The sequence below is a fragment of the Phascolarctos cinereus genome, unplaced genomic scaffold (assembly GCF_003287225.1).
Source record: "Phascolarctos cinereus isolate Bilbo 61053 unplaced genomic scaffold, phaCin_HiC Scaffold_8;HRSCAF=390, whole genome shotgun sequence".
Taxonomy (NCBI): Eukaryota; Metazoa; Chordata; class Mammalia; order Diprotodontia; family Phascolarctidae; genus Phascolarctos; species Phascolarctos cinereus.
Window position 1 is genome coordinate 1,229,569 of NW_027556291.1, and position 26,255 is coordinate 1,255,823.

Here is a 26,255-nt window from a genome sequence, read left to right on the forward strand (position 1 = left end):
AAGTCACTCTCTTTCTAGGCCTCAGTTTCCTTTTCTGTGAAAAGAGTCTAGGCTAGATATTTCCTAATAGATGCTTTTCCAATAAGGTCTGTTCCAGCTTTAAATTCAGTGGTCTTCTGATCCCCGAAATTTCCCTTGCCTAGTCTGGGTCCCCTTGGGCACATCTCACACTGCTTACGATTCTTGGTTCACCTTTCTGATAGCCAGGTTCTCTGGGGCTCCATTAACCTGTTTGTAAAACTTACCTCAGTGGCTATTTGTGGCAATAATTGAGGAGTCTTAGGATGAACGATATGATATTTACATGGTGATGAAATCCGATAATCCTGGAAGGAGGGAAGGAGGGAGAGCAGGAGGGGGAGAAGAGGGGGGAGAAGGGAGGGGGAGGGGGAGGGGAAGGAAGAATAGCGAGGGAATGAAGAGGGAGGAGAGAGACCATGTGCATGTGCGTGTGTGTGTCTGTGTGTGTGTGTGTGTGTGTGTGTGTGTGAGAGAGAGAGAGAGAGAGAGAGAGAGAGAGAGAGAGAGAGAGAGAGAGAGAGAGACGGAGACGAGGGAGAGAGCTGAGCCTTCACTGGCTCCAGCCTCATGTGGCTTCCTATAAATTAGTCCATTTCTCCCCTGGTTATGCTGATCCCTGTGGGAACAGAGTCCTAATTAGGGCCCTTTCCTTTACAGTAGCTAGCATCCAGCAGCTCCTCAATGCTTTGAGGTACAGCCCCTTTATCCTGGGTGATGAGGAGGCATGTTTCTTCTGAACACAACATTCCAGGTGCCATCTGCTGGGGTTCTCCTACCTCTCACCTCCCTGGGCTTGGAAGCTTGGACCCTCCTGAGGGGCTCTTTTGTCTGTTGCCTCCCACCACTGATTCTTACTGACCTTGCAGGCCACTCAGACCCGCAGATCTTTTTTCAGAAATCTTTGTCTAGCCAGGCTTCCCCCATCCTGCGCTTTGGGAAGTTGATTGGATATATGGGTGAGTGTCCCCATCTTCTGAAAGGTAAGTGCACCCCTCTATACCTGAACACCCATACAAAGCTTTACCAAGAGATGGAAAACTCTTACTCACAGGGAGATGTGGAGACCCATTTAAACACAAATATCCCCTCCTAGGGAGATGAGGAAACACACTTATCAAGACTCTTGTGTGGAGATGGACACCCCTCTCACACCACCCATATGTGCTCCCACATACCCCACACACATGCTCACACACCACATTACAAACGTGTGTGATATGTGAATATATGTGTGCTATGTGAGCATATGTGTGTAGTATGATGCTATGAGCATGTGCGTGACCATGTGTGAATATATGTGCATGGTATGTGAGCATATGCTCACGCACGTGTTCACACACCACACACATGCTCACACACCACACACATGTTCACACACATCACACCCTCACACCTTCCTATGTTTGTGTAATGCCACACACACCACACACACATGCTCACACACCACACACATGTTCACACACATCACACCCTCACATCTTCCTATGTTTGTGTAATGCCACACACACCACACACACATGCTCACACACCACACACATGTTCACACACATCACACCCTCACATCTTCCTATGTGTTTAAGCACGTTTCCTCATCTTCCTAAATGTTTGTGTCCCTAAGTCCGTTCCTGGGAGGGTCTGTGTATATGGAAGCATTGACCTTCACTCAGTGTGAGTGTACGTTTTCCCTTCTCCCTATGAAATTGGGGTTGGACAGCTTCCCAGGAGATATGCTGGGGAATAAATGAAAGGGGGTGTGTGTGTTATGAGCAACTTGGTGGGAGGGAGAATCAGGAAAGGGTTCCTTCCTCTGGGAGGTAGCTAAGGGTTCCAAGAGTCAGAATTAGGAGGAGAACCTTCCAGACTCGGGGCACAGATAGAGGAGGCCCAATGGAGAGAGTTTGTGAGGGGGAGGGATATCAGTCAGTCAGTCAGTCAATCAACATTTACTGAGTGCCTACTGTATGCCAGGCACTATGCTAAGCACTGGGGATACAGAAAGAGGCAAAAGACAGCCCCTGCACTCAAAGAACTTCCAATCTAGTAGGAGAGACAGTGTGAACAAGCACAAACAGAATCCATAGGAAATAATGACCAGAGGGAAGGCCCTGGAGTGAGGAAGGGAAATCCGTAGTCAGAGCAGTCCAGGTCTGGTGGAGAGTCAGAGAGAAGGTGCAGAGACGAAGCGTCCTGTTGGAGGTCCGGGCCACTGGACTGAGGAGTGCGTAAGAACACCGGGAAGGTAGGATGGGCCAGGTTAGGAAGGCCTTTGAAGGCCAAACAGAGCATCTTGTATTCACTCCTGGAGACAATAGGGAGTCACTAGAGTTTCTTGAGTGGGAGGATGGGGATACAATTGGACCTTCATTTTAGGAAAATCACTTTGCCAGCTGAATGGACCCCGCTCCCAGCAGCTACTACAGTGCTCCATGTGTGAGATGATGAGGGCCTGCCCCAGGGTTGGGGAAAGGGTCAGAGGACAGAAGGCGGTGGATTTGGAGATGCTGTAGAGGCAATACCCATAGGCCTTGGCAACAGACTGGATGTGGGGAGAGTGCGAGAAAGTGAGGAGTCTAGGATGACTCCTGGGTTGGGATCCTGCTGGACTGAGAGGATGGGGGTGCTCTCAGCAGTAGAGAGAAGGTAGGAGGAGGGGAGGGTTCCATTTGGGACATGCTGAGTCTAGATATCCAGTTTGGAGTGTCTGAAAGGCAGCTGGAGATGGGAGACTGGAGGTCAGCAGAGAGTTGGAGGCAGCAAAGGGAGATCTGAGAATCATCCCTGTCCCCAAAAAGCTTAAATTCTATTGGTGTGGAGGCAACATGGTAGACATCGAATAAATATGTCCAAAGGGTGAAGTTCCAGGGCAATGCACAAGGCAGTTTGGGGTAGTTGGGACTGGGAAAGTGGTGCTTGGCCTGAGTCTTAAATGAAGTAAAGGATTCTAAAGTGTGAGGAGAGAGGGCATTTCTGGCATGGGGGGACAAAGGCCCAGAGGTGAGAGATTGGGTGTTAGATGTGAAAAACAGTAAGAAGGCTACACCATAGCATGTGGGCAAGGCCAGAAAGGTGGATGGGGATAGAGTTTTGGAGGACTTGAAATGCTAGAGGAGTCTGTGTTTGATCCTACAGACGATAGGGAGTCATTCACATTTAATGCTGGGGGTAGGGCGGGCAACTCTGAGGAGAATGTATTGGAGACGAGAGAGTGCACAATGGCAGCTCAGGAGAGAGACGGGTGAGATCTGGCAATCTGGGAGATATCAGCATCAAGATCACTGAGTGAGAGGGGCCAGAAAGAGAGGAGAAGGCCAGGAACGGCGACTGAGGCTGAGAAGGAGGAGGAGAAGCAGGAGACAGAGTCTGCCCAAGAGGGAGGCCACAGAGAGGTCAGGAAGGATGAGGCTCAGAAAAGGCCTTTGAATTTGGCAATCAGATCACTGAGGCCTTGGGAAGGTTACATGCTGAGGTTGGGAGCCAGGCTGCAGAGAGTCAAGGAGAGAGTGAGGGAAGAGAGAAGGGGCAGCATTTTCTTGGAGTTTGGCTGTGAAAGGGAGGGGAGATAGAGGATGATGGCTTGAGGGAATAGTAGGGCCTAGTAAAGGTTGTTTAAGGGCCAGGTTGTGCTTGTGAGTGTGGGCAGCAAGGAAGTAACCAGGAGGTGTGGAGAGAGAGAGGAGGGAGGGGGACAGAGACAGAGACAGAGACAGAGACAGGCAGAGACACAGAGAAAAGGGGGAGAGAGAGAGAAGACAGAGAGAGAGACACACAGAGACAGAGACAGAGATAGAACGATAGAGGGGTTCTGAAGATAGGGGAGGAGGCAGGATCCAGGACACCTCAAGAGGGGAGGAAGATTAGAAGAAAGGAGAAGAGAGTGGGGCATGGTGTTAAGGGGTAGGAGAATGTAGAGAAGGAAGGAAGGGGGAGCTCCGTGAGCAGGATTTGAGGAGAGAGAAGCACTTGGGGGAATTAAGAAAGGAGGTCCCCACTTCTCTGGAGATTGGAGCAAAGGGAAAACGAGGGCTGGTGTTGAGGGTATTTGAGATGCAGAATCTGTTTTCCAAGGGGTTTCCCGTCCACAATGTCTGTGGGGGCTGGACTGGAAGCAGGATGGATCTTCTGGGAGAGGTCCTTGTATTTAGAAGAATTGCTGGCATTTCTAGAGTGCTTTCAAGTTTGCAAAGTGCTTCATAAATAGGATCTCGTAGGTTCCTCACAATAGCTCTGAGAGGTGGGGATTGTTATGATCTCCATTTTACACATAAGGAAACTGAGGCAAACAGGTGCAATGATGTGCACAGTGTCACACAGCTAGTCAGTGTCTGAAGCTGGATTTGAACTCGTTTTCCTGAGTCCAGATCCAGTGCTTTCTCCACTGTCACCCCCCCACCCATGCCTCCTGCTTTGGCTTGGGCTTACCCACCTAGCAGTACCAGATGATTGGCAGCTGGTGCTTATTTGTGGTTGGTGTTGGTGGCAAGGATGGTCAGAGGGGCAGGGCTGGGGCGGGGCAATGTCAGTCCTGGGGATCTTGGGTTTAGCTGTCCATCAATGGCATCTGGTGGCAGGGGTGCAGACGCCTTCTCTAATGATGTAAGGGCTGACCTGTGTGTTACGGTGGGGCTCTTGAGCTTAATTAGTCAGTTGTTGTGGGAGAGAGATGCCTAGCCCCTTCTACAAAGCATTGCTCCACTCAGTCATGGCTTGGGGACCAGGCAGGAAGCCACATTGGTGGTGTAGAAGACACTGTCACTCCTGGGGCTCTCTGCTGCCAGAAGCTTTTCTCCTCAGTGATGGCTGGATGGAGGCACTGCCAGTCCTGGGCCACTAGAGCTTCCCTGCCCATGGCTGCTGATGGCTGGGGGGATGGTATGGCCATTCACCAATGGGCGGGGCTGCCGGTCCTGAGAGCAAGAAAGTTGATCTGGGAACAATGACCATATTGGCAGTTGGTGTTGGCGATGGTAAGGATAGTGTCCTCCTCCCCCCAAAGCGCTGCTCCGTTGATGCTGGTCTTGTGGAAGACACTTGTGCTTGTCTGTCAGTTGGTGGCAGCCAGTCAGCAGTTGGTGGGGATGCAGGCCGGGGTGTCCGGGGGAGAGGGGGACAGCGCCATTCCTGCTCCTCTTGGGCTTATTGGCCCATTGGTGTTGCTGGTTGGCGGTTGGTGGGGATGTCCAACCCATCATCCAAGGAGTTTTTCCTTTTAATGTAAGCACTTGGCTGGAAACAACCCACTGGTCTGCAGAGCGTTGCTGCTATGCTGCTTGTGTGGCTGGCACAGTGGGTGCCCAGGCTTTACTTCCCTGAGGCTGGCTGCGGGGGCTGAGCTTCTCGGCGGGAGGTGGCCAACAGGGATTTGTGCCGGGTGTTGCCAGGTGGTGGTGGTGAGTGTGTGGCTCTCCTCCATCACGATGGGGAGATGGTGGCTGCAGGGGCCAGTCTGGAAGCATGGGTTTGTATGTGTCGAGGTGGGAATTGTTTTTCTTTAGGATGTAATCGGGAAGAGAAGACCTGACCCTGAGTGTCAGCAGTGCGCCGAGTGCTAGACCTGGAGTCAAGAGGACGTACTGCTTCCCGGCACTGACTAGTGTAGCCCTGGACAAGTCATTTAACCTCCGGCAACCTCAGTTTCCACACCTATAAAATGGGGACGACAATAGCACCTACCGCCCAGGGCTGTTGTGAGGATCAAATAGTCAATAAACGTTATTAAGTGCCTCCAGTGTGCCACGCTGTCAAGTAGCTCTCAATCTAATGAGAGAAGACCTACAGAAAAGCTGAGAACCCCAGCGAGGGGAGCAGCCGAGGGGATGAAGCAAGCTGGCCAATCCTGAGCCCTCTCTGAGGGGCGACTGCGGGAGGTGTTCATTGCTCCCCGCCTCTCCCCCCCCCAGCCCTCCAATGGGAGAGGAGAGGCACCTGAGGGCGCGGAGGAGGTAGCAAGCATGAAAGCTGAGTCAATCTGCCTGAGCCATGATGAAATTTCAAGTGATGAGCTTATCCTGGGGGAGGCAGGATGTTCCTGGAGTCCAACCAAGCCAAGCATCTGGTGGGGAATGAAGGAATCTTATCAAATGATTTAATGTTTACTAAAAGCACTAAGGCAAGTGCCCGGCACCTAGCAGACCCTGGATAAGTGCTTCTTCCCCTTCCTTTGGGCACCTTAGAGAGCACCTAGGCCAGTCCTCTACAAGGCTCGCCGGTTAGGAGTTCCAGAGCAGAACTGGTCCCAAAGGAAGGAATGAGCCCTTTGCAGAGAACAAGAACCATCGCTGAGAACTGCCCATGGTCAGTCACATCATGGCCCTGTGATGCACATCTTTTTCGTGATTAACTAACAAAATCCATAACCCACCTTCTCCTTACCTGGGGCCTGGGTGCCACATGAAGAAAGTCCAGGGTCCCTTCCCATGGGTACTCTTGTCCCTGGCCCTTCTTCACTTGCCCCATCACCGGAATCCCAGACTCACATGGCATCCATCCATTGCCTTGCAGGGTGACATCTGTGGTCACTGAGGATTGCCCAGGATGGACAGGTAGCCCCTTAATGGCAGCAAATGGGAGAAATGAGCATCCATGCCCAGGATGGACAGGTAGCCCCTTAATGGCAGCAAATGGGAGAAATGAGCATCCAGCCTGTATATAAAGCCCTTCACTCTAGGACTGATCACATCAGGGGAGGCCTGGTGAAAACTGGCTGGTGTACTCGGCCTAACGTCACGTTATTCCAGTTTTGGGCACTGAGCACGCCCAGCCCTCCTTTCTCCCTCCTCCCCGTGACAGTCTCCTCCCCAGATCCTTCCCAGCCCTGTTAGCCTCCACAGGAAATTCCCTAGTCTCTTAATGGCCAAGGCAGTGTGACCTAAGTGGAGGCAGGGGATCCTGGGTTTGAATCCCACCTCAGATGCTGGCTCTGGACCAGTCACTTAGGCCGTCCTTGCTTCAGTTTCCTGTAATGAGGGCTTGGATTCGGCGCCCTCGGGGGTCTCCTCTCGCTTTGGTCTTTGACTGCCTCTTCCAGCGGGCTGACATCCAGTCTGGGGTTTGGCTGCCACGCCCCACTGTTCTGCTTTGTGACGCTTGATGCCCTCTCAAACCCCCACGTGGTTTTCAGACAAAAACTGCTGCCTAGCCAGGCCTCCCTGCTGGGCCCCATGCCCATTTTGTGCTTGTGAAGTTTGCCCTTCGCCATTGCCACAGCTTCGATGGCCCGGTAACTTGTCCAATTATTTCCTGTTTCTCCCCTCAGCCCACCTTGTCCCAAGTCATCTGCCAAGGTCCAGTTCTAGTCCTGAACTATTAAAGTGTCCCCAAGTTAGACTGTTAAAGGCTCTTTTTCTTGTTTTAGATGTCTCTGTGCAGTGCTCTGTCTCTGTCTGTCTGTCTCTCTTTTTCTCCCTCCCTCCCTTCTGTCTTTTCCTGTATCTGCTCTCTGTTTCTCTCTCTGTCTCTCTCTCTTTCTGTCTGTCTCTCTTTTTCTCCCTCTTTCCATTCTCTCTGTCTCTCCTTTTCTCCTTCTTCCTCTTGGCTTCCCTCCCTCCCTCCTCCCCCTCCTCTCTTACTGAATCATAAGCTGGCTTCTGGAGGGCAGAGACAGTCATTCATTTAGCTCTGGATTTCACCCAATGCCTAACCTTGCTGAGATTAGGTTGTGAATGCTTGTGGAATGCATTAAACTCACCCAATGTGCATTTGTGTTCAAGGCAGTGAATGAAAGAGGGAGCTTGGAGTAGTAGCAAAGGCAACTTCTTTCTAGAAGAAAAGCTGTCTGAGAATGTGCTGTGCCTGAGAACTCTTGCTGCCCATGGAATCTGCAGAGGAAGAGAGGTCAGGCCCAACAGATTCCAAAATGGGAGGCTGTCATGCACCATTTGTAAGAACTCAATATTCACCAGCTTTGGAGCTGTTTGGGTACCTAGGAGGGAGGGTGAGCTGCCCAAGCCCCTGGCCTCAAGAGAGAGCCAACAGTAGGGTGAGGAGAGGTGGCTTGCCCACACCAGTTGGGGTCACCAAAGGGGTGATGCATAGGAGTCACAAACCACAGGTCTAGGGTCCTGGAGGCAGAATAGAAGATGATACTGAGGAGGAATCTAAGTGAGCACCTTGTCCTCTGGGGGGTGGGGTAGGTGCAGAGGCTGGTCGTCATTTCTGATTCTTGCCCATTCCTGGTGAATCTGGACTTGTTGGAAAGGGTGTGGACAGGTAGCCAATCCTGGAATGAGCCAAGCTTCCTGTGAGCATCTGAGGCATTCTTTGGGGCCCAGAACCCCAATAGCACTGTTGTGAGCTTCTCACCTGCCATCAGGGGGCGCTCCCATGTCTGCAGTGAGCAAAGCCAAATGATGGAGAAGTGGACTGACTGGATGGGATGGCTGGTCCGGTAAAGTACAGGGTGGGTGAGAAACCAAGGTGGGGAGATGCCACATCTCGTTGGAGGGAAATTTGTTCTTTTTGTGTGACATGAAGTGAAGTGGTTCAACAACTGGAAAGAAGAAAACCCAGGCTCTGGGGGCTCATGGACATGATGGGAAGCCAAAGGAACCTGTAGCAGGGGCCACAGAAGCAGAGTCTTTCGTCTGGAGCACAGGCTCAGGGCCACACACCCTCGACAAGACCTAGAGTGCTACCTGCTGGTCCAGCAGACTCTAGCCTTTGTGCTCAGTGTCTTTTAGGGAGCAGTAGCTGCTCAGTCAATGGTTGTTGAATGACAGAATGAAGGAATGAATGACTGCACACACTCCCACTGGTGAGGCTCAATGGACCTGTTTAAAGTGTTTACTGCCTTTTGGTATGGGCAACCCCTGGGCTCACCAGAAGACTTGGGGAAAGGCAGCGATTTGACATGGAGCAGGAGTCCCATTTACTCCAAGCTTTGGGCGCTGGGCTGGGGCTGGGCAGGAAGGAAGAATGACCATGCTTGGACAAAAATGAGTGGAATTTCCAGTGGGTTTCAGCAATTATTGAAGTTTGGTTTGGGGAGTAGGAGGCAAGGTGGTGAGGGGAGTGGCCGTTCAGAGAGAATCTGGAGCAGGCACTGGCTCTGGGCTGTGAACAATCCTGGGTCGGCTAACTTACTAGCTCTGGGACTTTGAGCCACTCCCTGGCCTCTCTGGGCCTCACTTTACCTCTTTTGAAAACGAAGGCGTTGGAGTCGATAATAAGCAGGGGACATTTAAGGTCGTTTCTAGCTGGAAATGCTTTGAAATGGGTGGAGGGAGAAGAAGGGGGCAGATTGGTCAGAGCTGTCCAGCCTAGCGTCCCAGCTTTGAAAGGCAAAGATGCAAAGTCTCTGGGTGTTTATCTGCCCTAGGGAAAGGAAGAGGACAGGGAAGCGTACTGCAGGAAGAATCAGGGTATCTGCTTTGGGAATCTGGGCTGAGTCCTTTCCCTTTCCTTGTCTCAGTTTCCCATTCTAGCTGTAACGCTAAGGTTTTCTGCTGTGGCTGTGCGGGGGCGTGCCCAAGTGCCCCTCCCCTGGCCTCCCCTCCTTTCCCCTCCTCAAATACCGGACACGGACACACACACACACACACACACACACACACACACACACACACCACACTCACACTCTCACACTCTCGCACTGGTGCTCGCACTGCTCGCAATTTCCACTTGGGAGGGAGGCTGGTGGGAGAAGGAGTAAGGCCAAGTGGCAGCTGAGTCAGGGTTGGGGGCCATGGAGCAGCTGGGAGCTGAAGAAACCCTGTGAGCAGCCGCAGCATTGCTGAGAGAGGCTCAGGTAAGCCCGGCAGCTGCTCGTCTGCTGTGGGACCTGCCCCAATCCCTGCAGTAGAACCGAAGCTGAGGAGGGAAGGGGGCCATGGTGTGTGCGTGAGTGTGTGTGTGGCGGTCTTTGGCCGGATGGCGCGCTGTGGCAGACTCCCCCAGATCCCCCAGGCCCCCCTACTTCATGCCCTTTACCAACTTATGGAAGTATTGCTCCTTTCTTTGTAGCTTGGGGTGGGGGGGAGCGGAGAGGGGGGCCGGGGGAGGGGAGGCTCTACTCACCACCCACGACTGTTCCTGCCTTCACTTGCAGTTCGACCCTTTGGGCTCCAGTCCGCCTGTCTTGGATCAGTGAGGAACAGAGCTGCTCACTGCCTGAGAAGGGGGGCGCCCCCAGCAGGTTTGCAGATCCCCAGCTTGCCTTCTCTAAGCTGGGTACGAGGCTGGGGCTGGCGGCTGGTGGGGGGCAGAGGGACCCAGCCACGGCCAGCCTGAAGGACGGAAACGGAGTCGGGGGCGGGGGGGGGTTGCCCCGGGGCTCCCAATTTCCAAGCCGGGGAGGGGGCTAACGCCGGGGCTGCAGAAGCGATTGCAGCAGGAAGGAGTCCACGTGCTGCCCTGCGTGTGCTGGGGGTGGGGGTGGGGGCTGCAGGCAGGTCTGCAGAGGTCCGCTCGGGCCGCAGCCGCTGCCCTGGCTTGGCCTGGCCTCCCCTCAACTCCGCCGCCACCGCCGCCGCCATTGAGAGGGGCCCGCAGTCCAGCTGCGGTAGCCAGCCCTAGTCGGAACCCGATGGGGCTGGAGGAGGAGGGGTGGAGGGGCAGTGCGGAGTGGCCCAGCCCAGCGAAGGGGCAGCCGGCTCCCCAGCCAGCCCTTTGCTGAGGTGGGGAGCACCAAAGGAAATGGAGTGGGGAGTGGGGGGCAGGGCTCTGGGGGTAGTCTAAGCACCAGGACCTGGAGGTGCAGAACACAAGGGACTTTCCCAAGTTCCCCCAGCTAGAAAAGGAGAGAACGCTGGTCTTTTAACTTGAAAGCCCACGATCTCTCCCGACAGCTCCAACGCACTCATTGCTGCCCATTATCTGCAGTTTGGACAGGGATGATAGTAAAAAGCAGACCACCAGAAAGAGGAACTAGCTGGCCTGGGTTAAAACGTCACCTACCACACTTCTGGGCAGTGTGACCTTGAACAAGTCTCTTTCCCTTTCTGAGCCTTAAGCCTTAGCCAAGAAGGCAGAGAGGGACTTTTCCCCTACCTCAGTGAAGGGAGTTCCTGTAAATGGGACCATACTGGAAACTGAGCATCCAGTTTTGTCCTCTTTGGGGCTGATGAGAAAGGGCCATCTTTGCTGAGACAAGGACCCTCTGGCTCTCCTCTGAGCTTTGCAGCCACCAGTGGGGCCTGGAGGGACCCGAGGAAGTTTCATGATCACTTTCCAAGGAGCTAGTTGGCTTTCCTGGCTGGTTATGGCTTAGAGGCTGGACCACAGCTGCTCCTGCAGTGGGGCCAGGCTGGGCTCTCAATGGCTCACCTGTTGCCTAGCAATGATGCCATCGTCACTAGAATTTTGCCAACAATGCTCTTGCCAACATCAGAATCACAGAAAAACCAAGCCCCTCCCTCTCTCCCTCCCCTCCTCCCCTTCCCTCCTCCATCCCTCAGTTGAACAGGAGCTGCTCAGACCAGCAGGATCCAGCAGCCGGGCCAGCTGTTTAAGAAGAGACACTCACCAAGGAAAATCATGAATTAAGGGGGTTCCAGCTTCCAGCCTGTTCATCAAACCCTCCGACATATCACGAAGCTAACCTTGACTAGAAGGCACTTAACCAGGTAAGAGGCTGCCCTCGCTGGGGCAACTTTGATGTTCTCAATGGCAGTGGTGAACAGGCCAGGGGAACAGAGCTCACTGTGTATTTCTATGGAACTGGGCTTGTTTATATCAATGTTTATGGATTGATTGATGGATGACATGGAGACAAGGCGGCAAAACAAGCTTGCTCTTTCCTTCTGTGTCTCCCTAATTCTAGGGAGGTCATGGAAAATGCTGAACCTCAGTTTTTAGAGAATTTCAAAATCAAAGGACTTCTGACCTCCCCACCCAACCCCTACCCCCTTCACAGCTTTCCTGTTATTGTCAAGGGATGTCAGCACCCTCCCAGTCCTCCAGACTCCCAACCCTTGACATCTCTCTCCCTCCACCCCCTCCCCCTATATCTAATCACTTCCCCAAATTCTGTCAATCCTGTCCAGATACTATCTCTCCAAGTTTATTGTCTCCTTATCTCTATTGAAAGGTAGCTGGGCTGGGCTAGGAGTCTTGAAGTCCTGAATTCAAATCCAGCCTCATGTACACTACTTCTTAACTGTGTGACCCTGGACAAGTCACTTCCCCACTGTATGCCTCAGTTTCCTCAACTATAAAATGGAGATAGGGGCAGCAAGGTGGCACAGTAGATAGAGCTCCAGCCTTGGAGTCAGGAAGACCTGAGTTCAAATCTGGCCTCAGACACTTGACACTTACTAGCTGTGTGACCCTGGGCAAATCATTTAATAACTTAACTGAGATTGCCTCACCAAAACATAAAATGGAGATAATAATGACCGCCTACCTCTCAGGGTTATTAGGAGGATATGATGATATCACAATTGTAAAGCGCTTACCACTGTGCCTGGCACATAACTGGGGCTATGTAAATGCTAGCTATCATCATTGAAATCACCATCACTCACACAATCCCTTAGCTCAGGCCTTCATTGCATCTCATCTGGACCATTTTGCAGAGGGGGAAACTAGAATCCAGAGAGGTTAAATGACTCACCCAAAATCATAGATAGTCACAGGAGTAAAGTCTGAATTTGAATCCAGGTCCTCTGACTCCAAATTCTGCCATCTTTTCCACTAAAGCACCCTGGGGACCTGGGTTCAAATCTAGACTATTGTCATTTCTTATGTGTGACACCTCTCTGTGCTGCTTCAATTTCCTCCTCTGTAAAACGGAGGGGTTTGTCCCCTTCAGCTCTGACTCTCTGGGCTTCATATAGGAGGGAGAGAGGCAGCGAGGAACCAGGCCCTCAGTCCTCCTGCTCAACAAGTGTACACTGGGGATCTGGACCTGGAAGGATAGGTAGGGTAGGGTTCAGAGAAATGGGGAGGTGTGGAGGGAGGCAGAAATAATCCCCTTTCAGAATCAAGCCTGGCTGAGTGGTGGGACATCCAATGGATGGATGGTGGATAAATCCAATGGAGTTGTTCATCCAGAAGCTAGAGATATGGGTGACTGGGAGATTTGGGAGCAATCCCTATTAGAGGTGGTGGTGGACAAGATCTTGGGGAAGGAGTGTCTGCTCTTAAGAAACCTGGAATTCCAGCTTGACCTTCAAGGGTTAAGCAGGGAGGGAGCTGGACCAGCAAGGAGGCAGAGAATGTGGACTTCCTGTTGTGGTAGCGTTACTTGGCCTGAAGTGAATTCTGAGAACACCAGGCACGCCCATGACCAAACGGATCCCATGCTGCTCTGCTGGGCTGCCTGAGAATGGCCTGTGGGTGGTGCCAGCATGTCCCCACTGCCAGTAGGATCATTTCCCCCATAATTTCAAGTCTCTTTTGCCTTTGCAGTTGAAGAGGTCATTATGGCCGTAGTGCACAATACCCAAGTCAGAGAGGAGTTCGCTACTTTCCCTGAGATCATCGAACTCAATGTGGGGGGCCAGGTGTATATCACTCGTTACCCCACCCTGGTCAGCGTCCAAGGTTCGCTGCTCTGGGAAATGTTCAGTCGGAAGAATCCCCTGTCCTTGTCCCATGACAACAAAGGGCGGTTCTTCGTGGATCGAGACGGCTTCCTCTTTCGTTATGTGTTAGACTACATGAGAGACCACCAGCTGGTGTTGCCGGACCACTTTCCAGAGAGGAGCCGGCTCAAGAGGGAGGCCGAGTACTTCAAACTGCCAGATCTTGTCAAGATCCTGGCCCCTGAGACTGGGAACAATAGCTCCACGGCAGATGACTCCCGGGTAAATGACTCGGAAGAGCAATACCCCAACCATGGCTCGAGTTCATCTGCCTCAGCTAGCGGCCCAGGCGGCTCCCCAGGGACAACTGGGGCCGGGGCTGTGGCCACCCGCAAGGGTGGTTACATCACCCTTGGCTACCGGGGTTCCTATACCCTAGGCCGGGATAGCCAAACGGATGCCAAATTTCGTCGTGTGGCCCGCATCATGGTGTGTGGCAAGATCTCACTGGCCAAAGAAGTATTTGGGGAAACCCTGAATGAGAGTCGGGACCCTGACCGCCCTCCTGAGCGGTATACTTCCCGCTATTACCTCAAATTCAACTACTTAGAACAAGCCTTTGACAAGCTGGCCAACGCTGGCTTCCACATGGTGACATCGAGTTCTACAGGCACCTGTGCCTGTGCTCAGGACCAGGCTGATGACAAGATCTGGACCTCTTACACCGAGTATATTTTCTACCGTGAGTGATCACCCGACAAAAGGCCCAGCCCCCTCTCCCCTGGCTCGGGCCTGCCTGGCTCACTGTCCCTAAAGTCACCATCCTTCCTTCTGACCCTGATCACTAGGAGCTCCCAAGTTCTCCTTGGATCATGGCCTTGGGTGGCAACTTTGAATCGTGGAGGCTCTGTCGTCAGGCTCTGTCAGGCTCTGACGTATACAGCTGTATATATATACATATTGCTATGGCGGGTCAGGGAACCAGCCCAGGGAGCGGGGGAGGAGGTTGGGAGATGAATGCCATAGAGGAAAGGCAGAATCCCAAGGCTGCCAACCCCCACCTCCTCCTCAGCACCTTCTTGTGGGTTTGCTTATACACTTTGCGATTTATATAACCTGATGCCTTGGGCCCTGGGTGGGGTGGTCAAAGGGGTCCAACAGCTTCCACATTCCCTCTCCAGAAATATCTTCATGGTCCCACAAGGTGAGCTAGAAGCCCCTGAGGGCCCTAAGCAGCTGGGCATTTGGTGGTGGTGGGGGGAGGCTGGGGAAGGGGGATTTCTGGCAAAGGTCAGCGAAACAGCTGTAGGGGAGAGGAGAGGAAGGGAGGGGGATGGGCAGTGCAGAGGGTTTACGCCTCAGTGGTCCTCAGAGGCTACAGAGTGCAAAGTGAGTTAAGGGCTCAGGGTAAACAAGGGCAAATGAAGGCCCAGATGGACCTGAATGGGGAGAGGGCAAAGTCTGTCTCCAGTGTCTTGATGTTGGCTGGCCCAAGGCTGCCAGGGCCCCGGCTTACTGAGCACGTGCAATAAAGGAAGACCAATAAAGAGCCCTCCTTTCCTTCTCTGCCTCTTTCTTCACCTCCTCTGCAAGTGGCCTTGCTCAGCAGAACCTGTGAGGAAGCAGCTGCACAGCCTGGAGCCTCAGCGATGATCGCCAGAGGATCTAACTGGACCCTAAGGTGCTACAGAGATGGCATACAGGCATGGCACTGGCTGGTGACCTTATTTATTCTTGCTGTGTCCACTTTAGGAGCGCCCTGAAAGGCTCTTGGGCTGGTGATCAGTATGCTGGGCTTGGGCCTTCCCTTCAGACATTTCTGACCATACTCGACACCCCCATCTGAAGCCTGAGTGGGTCAGCCAGGCCATCAGTCCTCTAGTCCCTTCCCCTTCTCTGGTCCTTTTCTGTTTAAAGGAACATTAGGGCACTTAGTTCAACTTATAGTTGAGGAAACTGAGGCCTAGGGGAGGAAGTGAGTGGCCCCAGGTCATACAGTAGTAAGTGATGGAACCAGGATCTGAGCCTGGGTCCTTGGACCCCGAATCCAGCTCTCTATATGAAATAATGATGAGCCTCTTCCAGCTCAGACATCCCAAGAATCTGTGTTTCAAGCCTGGGGAGGGAGGCACAGTGCATATTGGCCATCTGGGTGAAGGAGTGTATGGTAACCTTGGACCACCCTCTGCCTGGGGTCTGTCCAGTGGCTTCTTCTCCTGCTTTGTGGACAGCATCCAAGTGGTCTGTTTCCATCCACTCTAGCCATCCTGGGTCTCCTGCACCATCCACTCTAGCCATCCCAGGCCTCTTCGTGGTCTCACGGGGAGAGGCTGCCAGGAGCTATGTCGGGGAGGTGGGGGTGTGGGGGGGGACCAGAGGCAGCTGGAGGATGTACTGGCTAGCTAGGGAGTGTCCCATGAATGCCCAGGTAACTGGCTTGAGATCAGCCCAGCTGCTCAGTGAGGACTGTCATCTCTGTCCATTTGACCCAGCATGGGAAGGTTGGTAAATATAAGGGGATAGCATTTCTTGAGACAGCTGTGTCCAGATAGAGGAAAGGCCTGCCCCACTTCAGGCTGCTCTCCTTGTGGCACGACCATGGGACCACGGTCATAATTCCTGGGTCAAGCCTCAGTCTCCTGCTCTTTAAAGTCATTACAGCAATACCTGTGGCTCACCGTGTCATTTAACTGCTGTAAATCTCAGAGTGCGAAAGGACAGTGGGGGTGGGAGAACAGCCTGGGCTGTGGCCTCTCAAGCCAGCCCCCCACACATGCCCCTGCCCCAAGGCCTGGGCTCCCGGCTCCCTGGGGGCTCTGTCCCCAACTTAGCAGTTATAGGACCTGCAGATAAAGCACTTGCTTTCCCCTCTGGGGGTCTCAGTTTCCTCATCTGTGAAATGAAGGTGTTGGCCTCAGTGGCCTCTGAAGTCTAGGATTTCTCCACCCCACCCCCCTCTCCCCTAAACCTGGGCCAGATGAAGGCTCAAGCACCTCTCCTTGACAACTGGCCGTGATCATCTTTGCTCAAATATCCATTAAGAAAATGACAGTAATGCCTGCATCACTAGAGACCATCCTCTCTTTGGATTAGGGACACCCTGGGCATTTATTTGGATTCCAAATTTGAAAGCAATTAAGGTCTAGCACATGTTTAGAAACAATTTCCTGTCTCCATCTCCACCTTCGGCCTCTGTCTGGGGTGGAAATTCAGGCACTTTGGGAGAAGAGCAGAGTGCAGGGAAGTCCTTCAGGGTTCTCAGGAAGAAAACAGGGTTGGTCTGTGGAAAAAGAAGGCTGTGAGCCAGCCAGGCCCAGCTCTCCGGGCAGAGCTGGTCCATTGTGACAGACCCTTTGTGAGGGCCTTTCCTGCCATTGGAAGCCTGACTTCGGGAAGGAGAGCTGAGCTGCCCTAGTGCCATCCCCAGGGAGAGTGCAGATTCTGGTGGCTGTTGTCTACTGACCCCCCAGGACACCCCTCCCCCCTTCCTTCCTCCAGGAGGTCAGGGCCTGGCTTCCAGTCTCTGTCTCCTCCTTAGGGCCTGCCTTCACACAGAGGATGTTAACATTCCTTTGGACCCTCCCAGTTCCTTAACTTGTTTCCCATGACTTACTCCCCCCCCCCACCTTAGCCATACACAAAGGTGGTTGGACCCTTGTCATCCCCCACAAGTGCTGCCCTTTCATGTTCACAATCTTTGAAGGTCCTTCATCCAATCACAGCGTTTTCTAGCTCCCCCTCTATCCTATTAAGCCTCCTCTTCATCTTCTCTGTGACCTCCAATCTCCAACCGCTACGCTCTTTCCCAGCCTATCACCCCTTTACTGGCTACGCTCTCTTCCCTTCCCTAACTTGAGCCCTTGGTGAACCAGAATCATTCTACACCATCCTCTTGGGTCCCTTGCCTCCTTGCCTTATCACTGATCTAGGCTGAGGGTTCTCAGATCTCCCTTTCCTCCTCCAGGCTCTCTGCTGACCTCCAATCTTGCACCTCCATCTGCTTCTCAGGCATCTCTAACTGCAGGTCCACTCAACTCAGTGTCTAAGATGGAACTCATTCTCTCCCCCAAACCCTCCTCCCTGCCCCTTTCTCTATTACTTCTCTATTACAGGGTCACCCCTATCCCCCCAGTGCCTCAGGCTCACAACGTAGGAGATGGCCCGGACTCAACTTCCCTCTCACCCTCCATATCCACACTATTGCCAAGGCCTGTTGATTTGTACCTTTCCAACATCTCTCTTTTGACATGGTCACCTCCCTGGTGTAGTAGCTGCCTGGGGGTGGGGGAAGGGTCTGCCTGCCTCAGATCTCCCCACTCCAGTCCATCCTCTATTCAGCCACCAAAGTAATTTTCCTAAAACACAGATTGACTATGTCACCCTCCCCCACCCCCACTCAATATACTCCGGGGCTTCCTGTTGCCCCCAGGATTCAATACAAGAGAAGCTTCTTCAGCATTTGAAGTTTTTTACCCCCTGGCCCCTGTATTTCGATCAAGAGTTGTCAAGGCTAGAACCCTCACCACTGTCATGTGGAGTGCCCAGATTAGGTCTTCCTTGGCTCCTTCTCTGTGTGCAACACTCCAGCCCCTACATAGCCTCAAAGAGAAGGACCCAGTCTCTTTGAAGTCACTCTGCTAATGTCATCCATTGTCCTGTGTGAGCTCCATGCAAGCCTGGGTCTGAACGGAGCCCCCAGTGGAGAGAAGTCATACTCTGCTCATACTGTCCCTAGAAGTTAGGGTGTTATGACTTGGTGGATGAAATAGGGTTAAAAAAAACCCAAAGGAGACAAATGGAAGTGTCTAACAGGCTGCGAGCAGCTACCGAGGGGGGGGAGCTGGGGGACTCTACCTCCCCTTTCCCACTTCCACTGCCCCCCCCCCCAATTCTATCTAAAACTATCCAGGGAAACATGCTCTGGGTCAGGGGAGGCAAATCCAAACGCTGTCAGACAGATGTGGACAGATGTATGCTACTGGGAATAAAAAGATGATTTCCTTTGGGGAGAAAAGCAATGAAGGAACTGGTAAAGGGGGAGGGGCGGGCAGCTATTGTGTATTACAAAGTGAGGAACCCCAGGATCCCAGTAGCTGCATCAACATGATGCAGGGCACTCTGGCAAAGACCAAAGTGAGGATAAACCCATGGGGTACACTGTGGTATAGACCACCTAAATGCAGGGAGACAGAGAGTTTAGGAAGCAGAGGTGTGACAGGGGAGGAGAGGAAGGATAGCTTCAGTTATCCATGAATGCACTAGTGTGTTCTCTGTCTCTCTGTTTCTTTGTATCTTCGTGTTTCTGTCTCTCTCTTTTTCTGTCTTTCCACATATAACTGTTTCTATCTCTGTGACTATTTCTACCTCTTTCTGTGTATCTGTCTCTTTGTCTCTGCCTGTCATTCTCTATGTCTGTGTGTCTGTCTCTGCTAGGAAATCTGCGTCTGGTGGATAGGATGAAAGTCCTGGATGCCAGGGAGAAGGTTGAGTTGCTCCATTGGTATTTTGTGTTTGTTTTCTTTGCCAAGAAGAATGATTTTGGTACTGGAAATGGAACAGAAGTGGCTGACAGGCAGCTCATCCCCAAGATAAATAATGAGAGCACCCAGCTGCCCTTGCTGAATTCGTCTCACCTGGCTCAGAGGAACGATGACCATGCTTTTGCAGGTGAAGAAAGAAGGGATGGGTGGATGGGACTGCACATATGTCAGGCACATTGCAAAGATCCTGGGAAGCGCAGGTGAGAGGGCACAGGACTGGAGAGAGCACATATTGTCCTGATTTTCCAAAGGCAGAAGAGAAGGCTGTGGCAGCCCCAAAACTAATTGGGTATCAGTGGGGTAGACAGAGCTTCCAGCACTGAGAGAGTGACAGTGTGGCGTCCTCTGCCCAGGGCAGACCCTGTGTGCGTCACGGGCACCACAGTTCAGGAAAGACATTGATGAGCTCGAGGACTGTCCAGGAGAGGGAAAGACCATCAAGTCTACGTTCTATGAAGGGCAGGCACTCAAGCATCTCATAAGCAGTGAGCAATGGGCCAAGTTCTGTGCTCAACACTGGGGTACAAAGACCCCCTTCCCAACCCACCAAACCCAAAAGAGCTGAAGGAGCTTGGAATGTTTAGCCTGTCAGGGAGCACAAGATAGCAAAGTATTTCAGGGGTTTTCAGGGTCTCTGTCAGTCTCCATAGTATTGTGTTAGATGTATTCTCAGTACCTGGGAATCTGGGGACTCCTGTTCTTCCTGTGCTACCCTTCAAGAAACCCCAGAAAAGAACAGACATAACTGTGTTTCCTGAGTCACACTTTGCCCCAGCAGCTCTCCAGGGTCTTGGGGTCTGGCCAAACAGTGGCCATGAAGAAGGGGAAGGAGAAAGGGAGGTGCCCCTTGACTACCCCATACTCTTCCATTAGTAGGAGTGTCCTTGGGCTGAAGTGGCAGCATCCTCCATGGCCCATCATTCTTGGGAGCCCCCAAGCAACAACTTGGATCTACTCCTACCACCCCACTTCCCAATTTCACTGGACAGCAGCGAAGGGAGACAGCAATACATACTCCAGGCAGGGCGACACTGTTCTACCTGGTGATTAGAGTCAATGACACACTTCCCTCTACTGTGGGCTAAGAAGGTTTCTGTGGAGTTTGGCAAGGAGGCGGGTCTTGAGGGCACTCGATGCCTGTCCACAGCAGGTGCAGACTGCTTCGTTGTTTTTTTAATAAGAAAACATTTGACCAAAGGTCAGAAAATCGAGGGACAGCTGGTTGCCCCGTGACACATGCAGGGTAGATAAGACGTGCATGTGTGAGGCTTAGACAAGAGTTTCCTGTTTACGTTCTCAGTCTCCATGTCAGTCATCAGTGACGCACAGAACGGCTGCCAGGCAACAGGAGCTCCCACCTCTAAAGTGCTGCCCTTCTCACCCCAGAGCACCTCCAGCCACTCTGCGCTTTGTAGATCAGAGAGACAGAGAGAGAGACAGACAGAGACAGAGAGATAGAGACAGAGATAGAGAGAGGGAGAGAGAGGAGAGGGAGAGAGACAGAGAGACACAGACACAGAGACAGACAGAGACACCAAAACAGAGAATACAGAGAAATAGAAACAGAGACAGAGAGACACACAAAGATAGAGAGATAAATGGACACACAGACACACACATACACACAGAAAAAGAGAGAAACAGACAGACCAACACACAGAGACAGAGCAACGGTCAGGGAGACAGAATAGTCCAGTAGATTCCTGGATAATTGTGACTTTCTTTTCTGCTCCTGGAATTCTGCCTAATGACTTCCCACTCTGGGAAACAGCCCCTCTAGCTGCTGGTTTCAGGGAGGCCATCCCATCCTGTATTTGGGTTTGGATTGCTGCACAATGGTCCTCAAATAGAAGATTTAAAGCAAAAGCTCAGCATTGCCCCTCTGAAAACAGGAACTTCTTCCTAAATAAGGGTCCTGACACAGCCGTGCCCCAGCCGGGCAGAGTTTCAATGTTTTGGAGAGAATCCAGATGTCTTCCTTTGGCTTTCTGAAGGCTTAGAGGAAAAGCAAGAAAATTGCTTTAATAAGAAGACCCAAGAAAATTGAGGCAGCCCAAGGTCTCCCCCATTAGATGTATGACAGTGAGAGTAGAAAGAGTTCATTGATTTTCCAGAATAGTCAAATCAATTCACAGTTCTACCAAGAGTGTATTAGTGTCCATACCCTTTGATTTAGACATCCCACCATTGGGCATATAATCCCATTTACAAGGAAATAGTTGTAACTCTTGGCTTGGTGGTAGCAAAGTACGACAGAAATATTGCAGAAACCTGCTGATTGGGGAATGGTTACATAAGAAGGATTCAGCAAAGCTCGAGGAGGCTTCTATTGACTGATGCAGAGAGAGGGAGCAGAACCAGCCAGGAAAACAACTGATACCATGACTAGAACAATACCCATGGAAAGAACAACAAAGAAAACCGACTGAATGCTAGCATGTAATTATAATCGACTGGCTCTCCTCTCAGAAAAGAGAAGAAAATGTACCTCAGTTCTTTACAGCACTGAAAATCAGTGGGCATGGAGCACTGCATACACTGTTAATGCCTTGGCTAGTTTTGCTGAACTCCTTCCTCCCTCCCTCCCTCCCTCCCTTCCTCCCTCCCTCCCTTCCTCCCTCCCTCCCTTCCTCCCTCCCTCCCTCCCTCCCTTCCTTCCTTCCTTCCTTCCTTCCTTCCTTCCTTCCTTCCTTCCTTCCTTCCTTCCTTCCTTCCTTCCTTCCTTCCTTCTTTCCTTCCTTCCTTCCTTCCTTCCTTCCTTCCTTCCTTCCTTCCTTCCTTCCTTCCTTCCTTCCTTCCTTCTTACCTTCCTAATCTGTTCCAAGGGATGGCTCTCTGGGAAATGAAAGTAATGGAAAAAGAAAAGAGATCCAGAAAATGGTGTAATCATGGAGCTGTCTTCACTCAGCCCCTTCCACACCATGTCTTCATTCTGTTTTTTTTCCCAAATGTTTGAAGCGCTAGTTGGGAAACAGCGCTACACAAAGTGGGAGGGGGGGAGTGAGGAGGGATAGCATTCCTGGCATGGAGAACAGCCAGTTCAAAGGTCTGGAGGTGGAAGATGGAGTGTATGAGGATCAGCAGGAAGGCCAGTTGGACTGGATTGTAGAGTGTCTGGAGTGAGGCAGAATTAAGTTAGAATGGGAAGTTGGGGCCAGGTTGTAAAGGACTTTGAATGCGAAACAGAGGAATTTCTACTTGAACCTAAGGAGTAATTGGAACTTATTGAGGAAAATTACTTTGGCAGACATAGAGCAAAGGGGTCATAGGAGGGGATAGGGACTGATCTCCCAAACTGCAGCATGAGAAGGGGGCTTTCAGGGATATTTCAAGAGTTTTCTCTAAGCAGATTTTCCTGATTTTATCCTGCATTTCAACTAGGTCAGTCGTTGGGTTTTTTTTTTTAAACTGTTGCAACATGATAATAGAATCTAAGGTAATAGAAGGAATCTGCAACATCTTCAGTGATGGCATGGAGGTAGCCCATATCCCAAAGAACCATCTCCAGAGGCACGGAGGGGCTGTGATCTACCTTGGTGGATGGGTTGCTCACACTGACAAGACCATGAAGCTTTTGAAGAACTGAAGGAAGCTGGACAGGCTGGCTTGCCCTGGCTTCTAGATGAAATTTTTCTCTCTCTTTCTCTGTCTCTATCTCTGTCTCTTTCTATTTCTGAGTCCCTCTGTTTCTGTCTCTCTGTCTCTTTCCATCTGTCTCTGTCTGTCTCTATCTCTATGTGTCTCTCTGTCTCTTTCCATCTGTCTCTCTGTCTCTCTCTCTCCGTTTCTCTCTCTTTCTCCATCTGTCTCTCTGTCTCTTTCTCTTCTGCCTCCTGGCTCAGCTCCAGTCCTCCCCATCCCATGCAGCGGCTACTGTGCACTTTCTCTCACACGCTTACAACTCACAACTTCTAATTCCATTCACTTGGATCCAGAGACCTCACCACTCCGCCGACTGGAATCACCTCGGAAGGCTGATGAATCCCACTTGAATCCCAGGTGCCCCCTCATTCACTCCAAAAGCCCAGGAGTCTGTCTCCTATCATTCACTATAGGGAATTTGCCCTTTTAGGATTGAAAATTTAGGAACAAGGAAGCAAAAGCCTTTGGACAGCTGTGTGCTTTGTTCTCTGCTCTTAGGGAACCCTTCAGTGGATGGAAAGCAAGGTGTCAGCTCCTCCCCACGCTCTTCACCTGACGGCAAGCAGAAGAAAATCGCAAGTAAGCCTATTCCCTGCGGACTGGTGGGTAATGCTTGGGCAGGGCCCATCAGGATGACTGCTCTGTGCCTCTGACCAACCTCTGTATTTTTTCCATTAGTCACACATGTACACGCCCATGGGGCCAGGCTCCATGCCGTCAAGAGCAAGCTGAAGAGCCAGAGACACCAGTTGGGCCTAAGGCTTCTGGTTTGTGCCATCTCACTCCTGCCCATGGTTTGCCTTGTAGGAGCCTGAGGACTGAGCCAGAGAGATAAATGGGGTTAGCTAATAATATAGGTGTCTATGTGTATGTGTGTGGGGGGGAGTATTGGATCCATTGGAAATGGCTAGCTTCAAGGAGTAGGCATTAGTAATTTGCTGACAGTCTGGAATGACATCTCTGGTGGGGTACCCTTGGGGTGCTTGACCCTGTGCTGTCTAATGGATGAAGGCAGAGAGAGTGGGCTTGGCAAAAATACCCCAAGCTGGGAAGGAGAGCTAGGGCACTGTGCAGGCTCAGCTTCCAAAGAGATCTTGACAGGCTAAATCGAATGGGATGAAATTCATTTGGGATACGTATAAAGAAAGTCTTCTGTTTAGATTCCGAACATCAGCTTCATAAGGATTAGATGAGGGAGGTAAGGTTAGACAGCAGTAGGCCATTTTAGGACAGACGTTGAAAGAGGGTGACCAGGATGGTGGAGGCCTTCGAGATCATGACTTATGAGGGTTGACTGAAGGAACTGATAATATTTATTGTAAAGGAGAGATTGAGGGAGATGATCTTTTTATGTAAGGATTTCAAGACCGTTATGTGGAAGGGGGGCTTGATTTATTGTGGATAGAGTGGGGTTTGGCCCCAGGGAACCCAATGAGAAGCATTTAGGGTGGAAATTATGGAGAGGCAGATGACAAAAAGAAAAAAAAAGTCTGAACAACTTGATCTGTCCCTAAGTGAACTGGGCTGCCTAAAAACGTGCTGGGTTCCCAATCACCAGACATCTGAAAGCAGAGGCAGTATGAGCTCTCGTCAGCAAAGATGAGGATTCCCATCCAGATGTTATGTGTTGGAATGGATGCCAACTGAGGTCTCTCTCAGTTCTGTGGCCATATGGATCTAACATCAGAGATCTGTAGGGCTAAAAGGAATCTTAACCATCTAGTCCAACCCCTTCATTGTACAGATGAAGAAACTGAGGCCAGGAAAAGTCAAATGACTTGTCCAAAGTAACTCCTCACATGTGCCTTCCTCCCAGCTTCTAATGATTTGATTTCTTTCCCTGCTCTATAGGACAGAATAGTCAGGGGGTGGCCAGATTCCATAACATCTGGGAGCTGAAGCTGCACCAAGAAGACAACCTGGGCTTGGAAGTTGTGTCTGGGGCCCCCAGATTTCCAGCCTTGTGCCTAGAGCAGTATTGGGAAGCGGCTGGTGTGGCTCATGTCGAGGCAGTCAAGGACCAAAGTTCTCAAGATTCTAGGGGAACTGAGCCAGAGTTGTCCTTCCCTTTTGTCTGGCCTGATGAGGTCCCATGCCCCTCAAGGCCAGAATCCCGTAGTCACTACCAACCCTTCAAGCATTTGGGGAAGGCAAAGCAATTAGGTCCCAGATGGAACAATGAAGAGTCCTGTATTCCAGGAACAGGGATAGATAATGAATTTGACAGAGAGCAGGCCAGTGAGGAGCGGAGACTCATGGAGATGGAAATGGGCAAATGCATTGAGGACTTTCGCAAAATCAAGATCCCTTGCACTTTCCCTAACAAAAAAAGACGATGGCAGAGTGAGCTTCTCCAAAAATACCATGTCTGAGGACAGAGCGAAATCTGCTACCACCAATCCTGCGCCAATCCAATCTTCTGCCGTGCCAAAGTCCCTTGGAATCATCTGCCTCTCCTTTCAGCGTCTTCATGGTGGGAGTGGGCTGGGGGGGGTGGGAGTGGGGTCAAGATCTTTTCTGAATGTACAAGCTGATTTCTACATTACCCATAGACAGTTTCTGACCTCTGAAACATTGTGGTCATGTTGAAATAAACTCCCCCCCCCAAATATGGTGTCATCACTTATTTCCTTTATATGATGATGTGAATTCTAGAAGGCTGGAGACTGAAGGGATTTTAGACACAATTTAGTCCAACTTGCTCTTTTTATGTAGGAGGAAACAGAGGCCTGAAGAAGGATTATGGATCTTGAATATCATCTGATTCAACCCCCTGATTTTACATGTGCCCCAAGGCCCTGGATCCCCTGGTTCTGGGCTCACATGGCCCAGGGCCAGTCTTGGGGATGGCCTCAAACGTGTTTGGCTTGAGTTTATTCTGGGAAATCTCCAAATGCAGCTCATGGCCAGGTAGCCACAAGTATGGGCAACAGAGTCCCCCAGGTCCACTTCAAAGCACCCATTGCAACAATGCAGCTGTTGCATATAAGCAGACTTTATTTGGCCTCAGAAGGAATACGAAGGAACCCAGAAACACATAAAGGACTCCAAGTTGTGAGCAGTCCATACAATTGTGTTTGGACTCCATTCAGAAGGAAAATGAACTCGCTGTCATCAGTGGGCTAAGACCCAATGTTGCAATGAGGCTCTCTTTCCCAAAAGATCCTAAAGTCACCCATGAATTCATAATGCCACCCTGTGGTTTGTTATACTGCTGGAAAAGAATTATGCTTTGAGGCCCACCCATCCTCCTCCTATTCCAGTGAGTCACCCTTTCATCCCAGAATGGAAATAGACGAGTCTCTCTCTCTCCCTCTCTCCTTCCCCCCCCCTCTCTCATCTATCTCTATCTGTCTATGTGCCTGTTTACTCTCTATATACTGTCTATATCTCACTTCTATCTTTCTATATGTATTCAACCTCTGCCTATCTCCACATCTCTATTAAGCAAGTAATACAAGTGTTTGCTAGTAAATGTTTAACAACCAGCCTTACTGGAAAAAAAATACACACGCACACATACTTCTAAGCTAATCTGCATTATTAAGCCTTAGGTCGCCTATTTCTGATGTGAACATTTCACTTTTGCCAG

The 26,255-nt window shown here is 51.2% G+C and overlaps 1 protein-coding gene and 1 long non-coding RNA gene across 8 annotated transcripts; one reads left to right on the forward strand and one right to left on the reverse strand.

Moving 5' to 3' along the window:
- Window positions 1-1,948: 1,948 nt before the first annotated feature.
- Window positions 1,949-10,118, reverse strand: LOC110201110 (uncharacterized). 3 transcript variants are annotated; one of them, XR_013483632.1, is made up of 7 exons: window positions 10,033-10,114; window positions 9,150-9,330; window positions 8,320-8,566; window positions 8,127-8,236; window positions 7,706-7,835; window positions 6,391-6,567; window positions 1,949-6,070 (listed from the first exon to the last, which is right to left on the reverse strand). It is a non-coding gene; the product is annotated as an uncharacterized LOC110201110 (long non-coding RNA). The 3 variants fall into 3 exon arrangements; XR_013483631.1 differs by having other exon boundaries at window positions 7,706-8,236; XR_013483633.1 differs by lacking the exon at window positions 9,150-9,330 and having other exon boundaries at window positions 7,706-8,236; window positions 10,033-10,118.
- Window positions 10,064-25,264, forward strand: LOC110201107 (BTB/POZ domain-containing protein KCTD12-like). Of its 5 annotated transcripts, none has more exons than XM_078147848.1 (6): window positions 10,095-10,185; window positions 11,412-11,579; window positions 13,366-14,223; window positions 23,162-23,242; window positions 23,342-23,503; window positions 24,515-24,603. In XM_078147848.1, exons 3-5 carry the CDS (start codon window positions 13,380-13,382, stop codon window positions 23,476-23,478), a joined length of 1,062 nt encoding a protein of 353 aa, XP_078003974.1. In that variant the 5' UTR covers window positions 10,095-10,185; window positions 11,412-11,579; window positions 13,366-13,379; the 3' UTR covers window positions 23,479-23,503; window positions 24,515-24,603. The 5 variants fall into 5 exon arrangements, with proteins under 5 accessions (XP_078003973.1, XP_078003974.1, XP_078003976.1 ...); XM_078147850.1 differs by lacking the exon at window positions 23,342-23,503 and adding an exon at window positions 15,075-15,162 and having other exon boundaries at window positions 24,515-24,602; XM_078147849.1 differs by lacking the exon at window positions 24,515-24,603 and adding an exon at window positions 15,075-15,162 and having other exon boundaries at window positions 23,342-23,434.
- The last annotated feature ends 991 nt before the right edge of the window (window positions 25,265-26,255 follow it).

Excerpts from the sequence above, each read along its gene's own strand:
- LOC110201107 (XM_078147847.1), top strand. The coding sequence starts at position 13,380 with ATGGCCGTAGTGCACAATACCCAAGTCAGAGAGGAGTTCGCTACTTTC. Across the intron at positions 14,224-23,161 it reads CACCGAGTATATTTTCTACC|GGAACCCTTCAGTGGATGGA; the intron begins GTGAGTGATCAC and ends CTCTGCTCTTAG. Across the intron at positions 23,243-24,514 it reads CAAGCAGAAGAAAATCGCAA|GACAGAATAGTCAGGGGGTG; the intron begins GTAAGCCTATTC and ends CCTGCTCTATAG.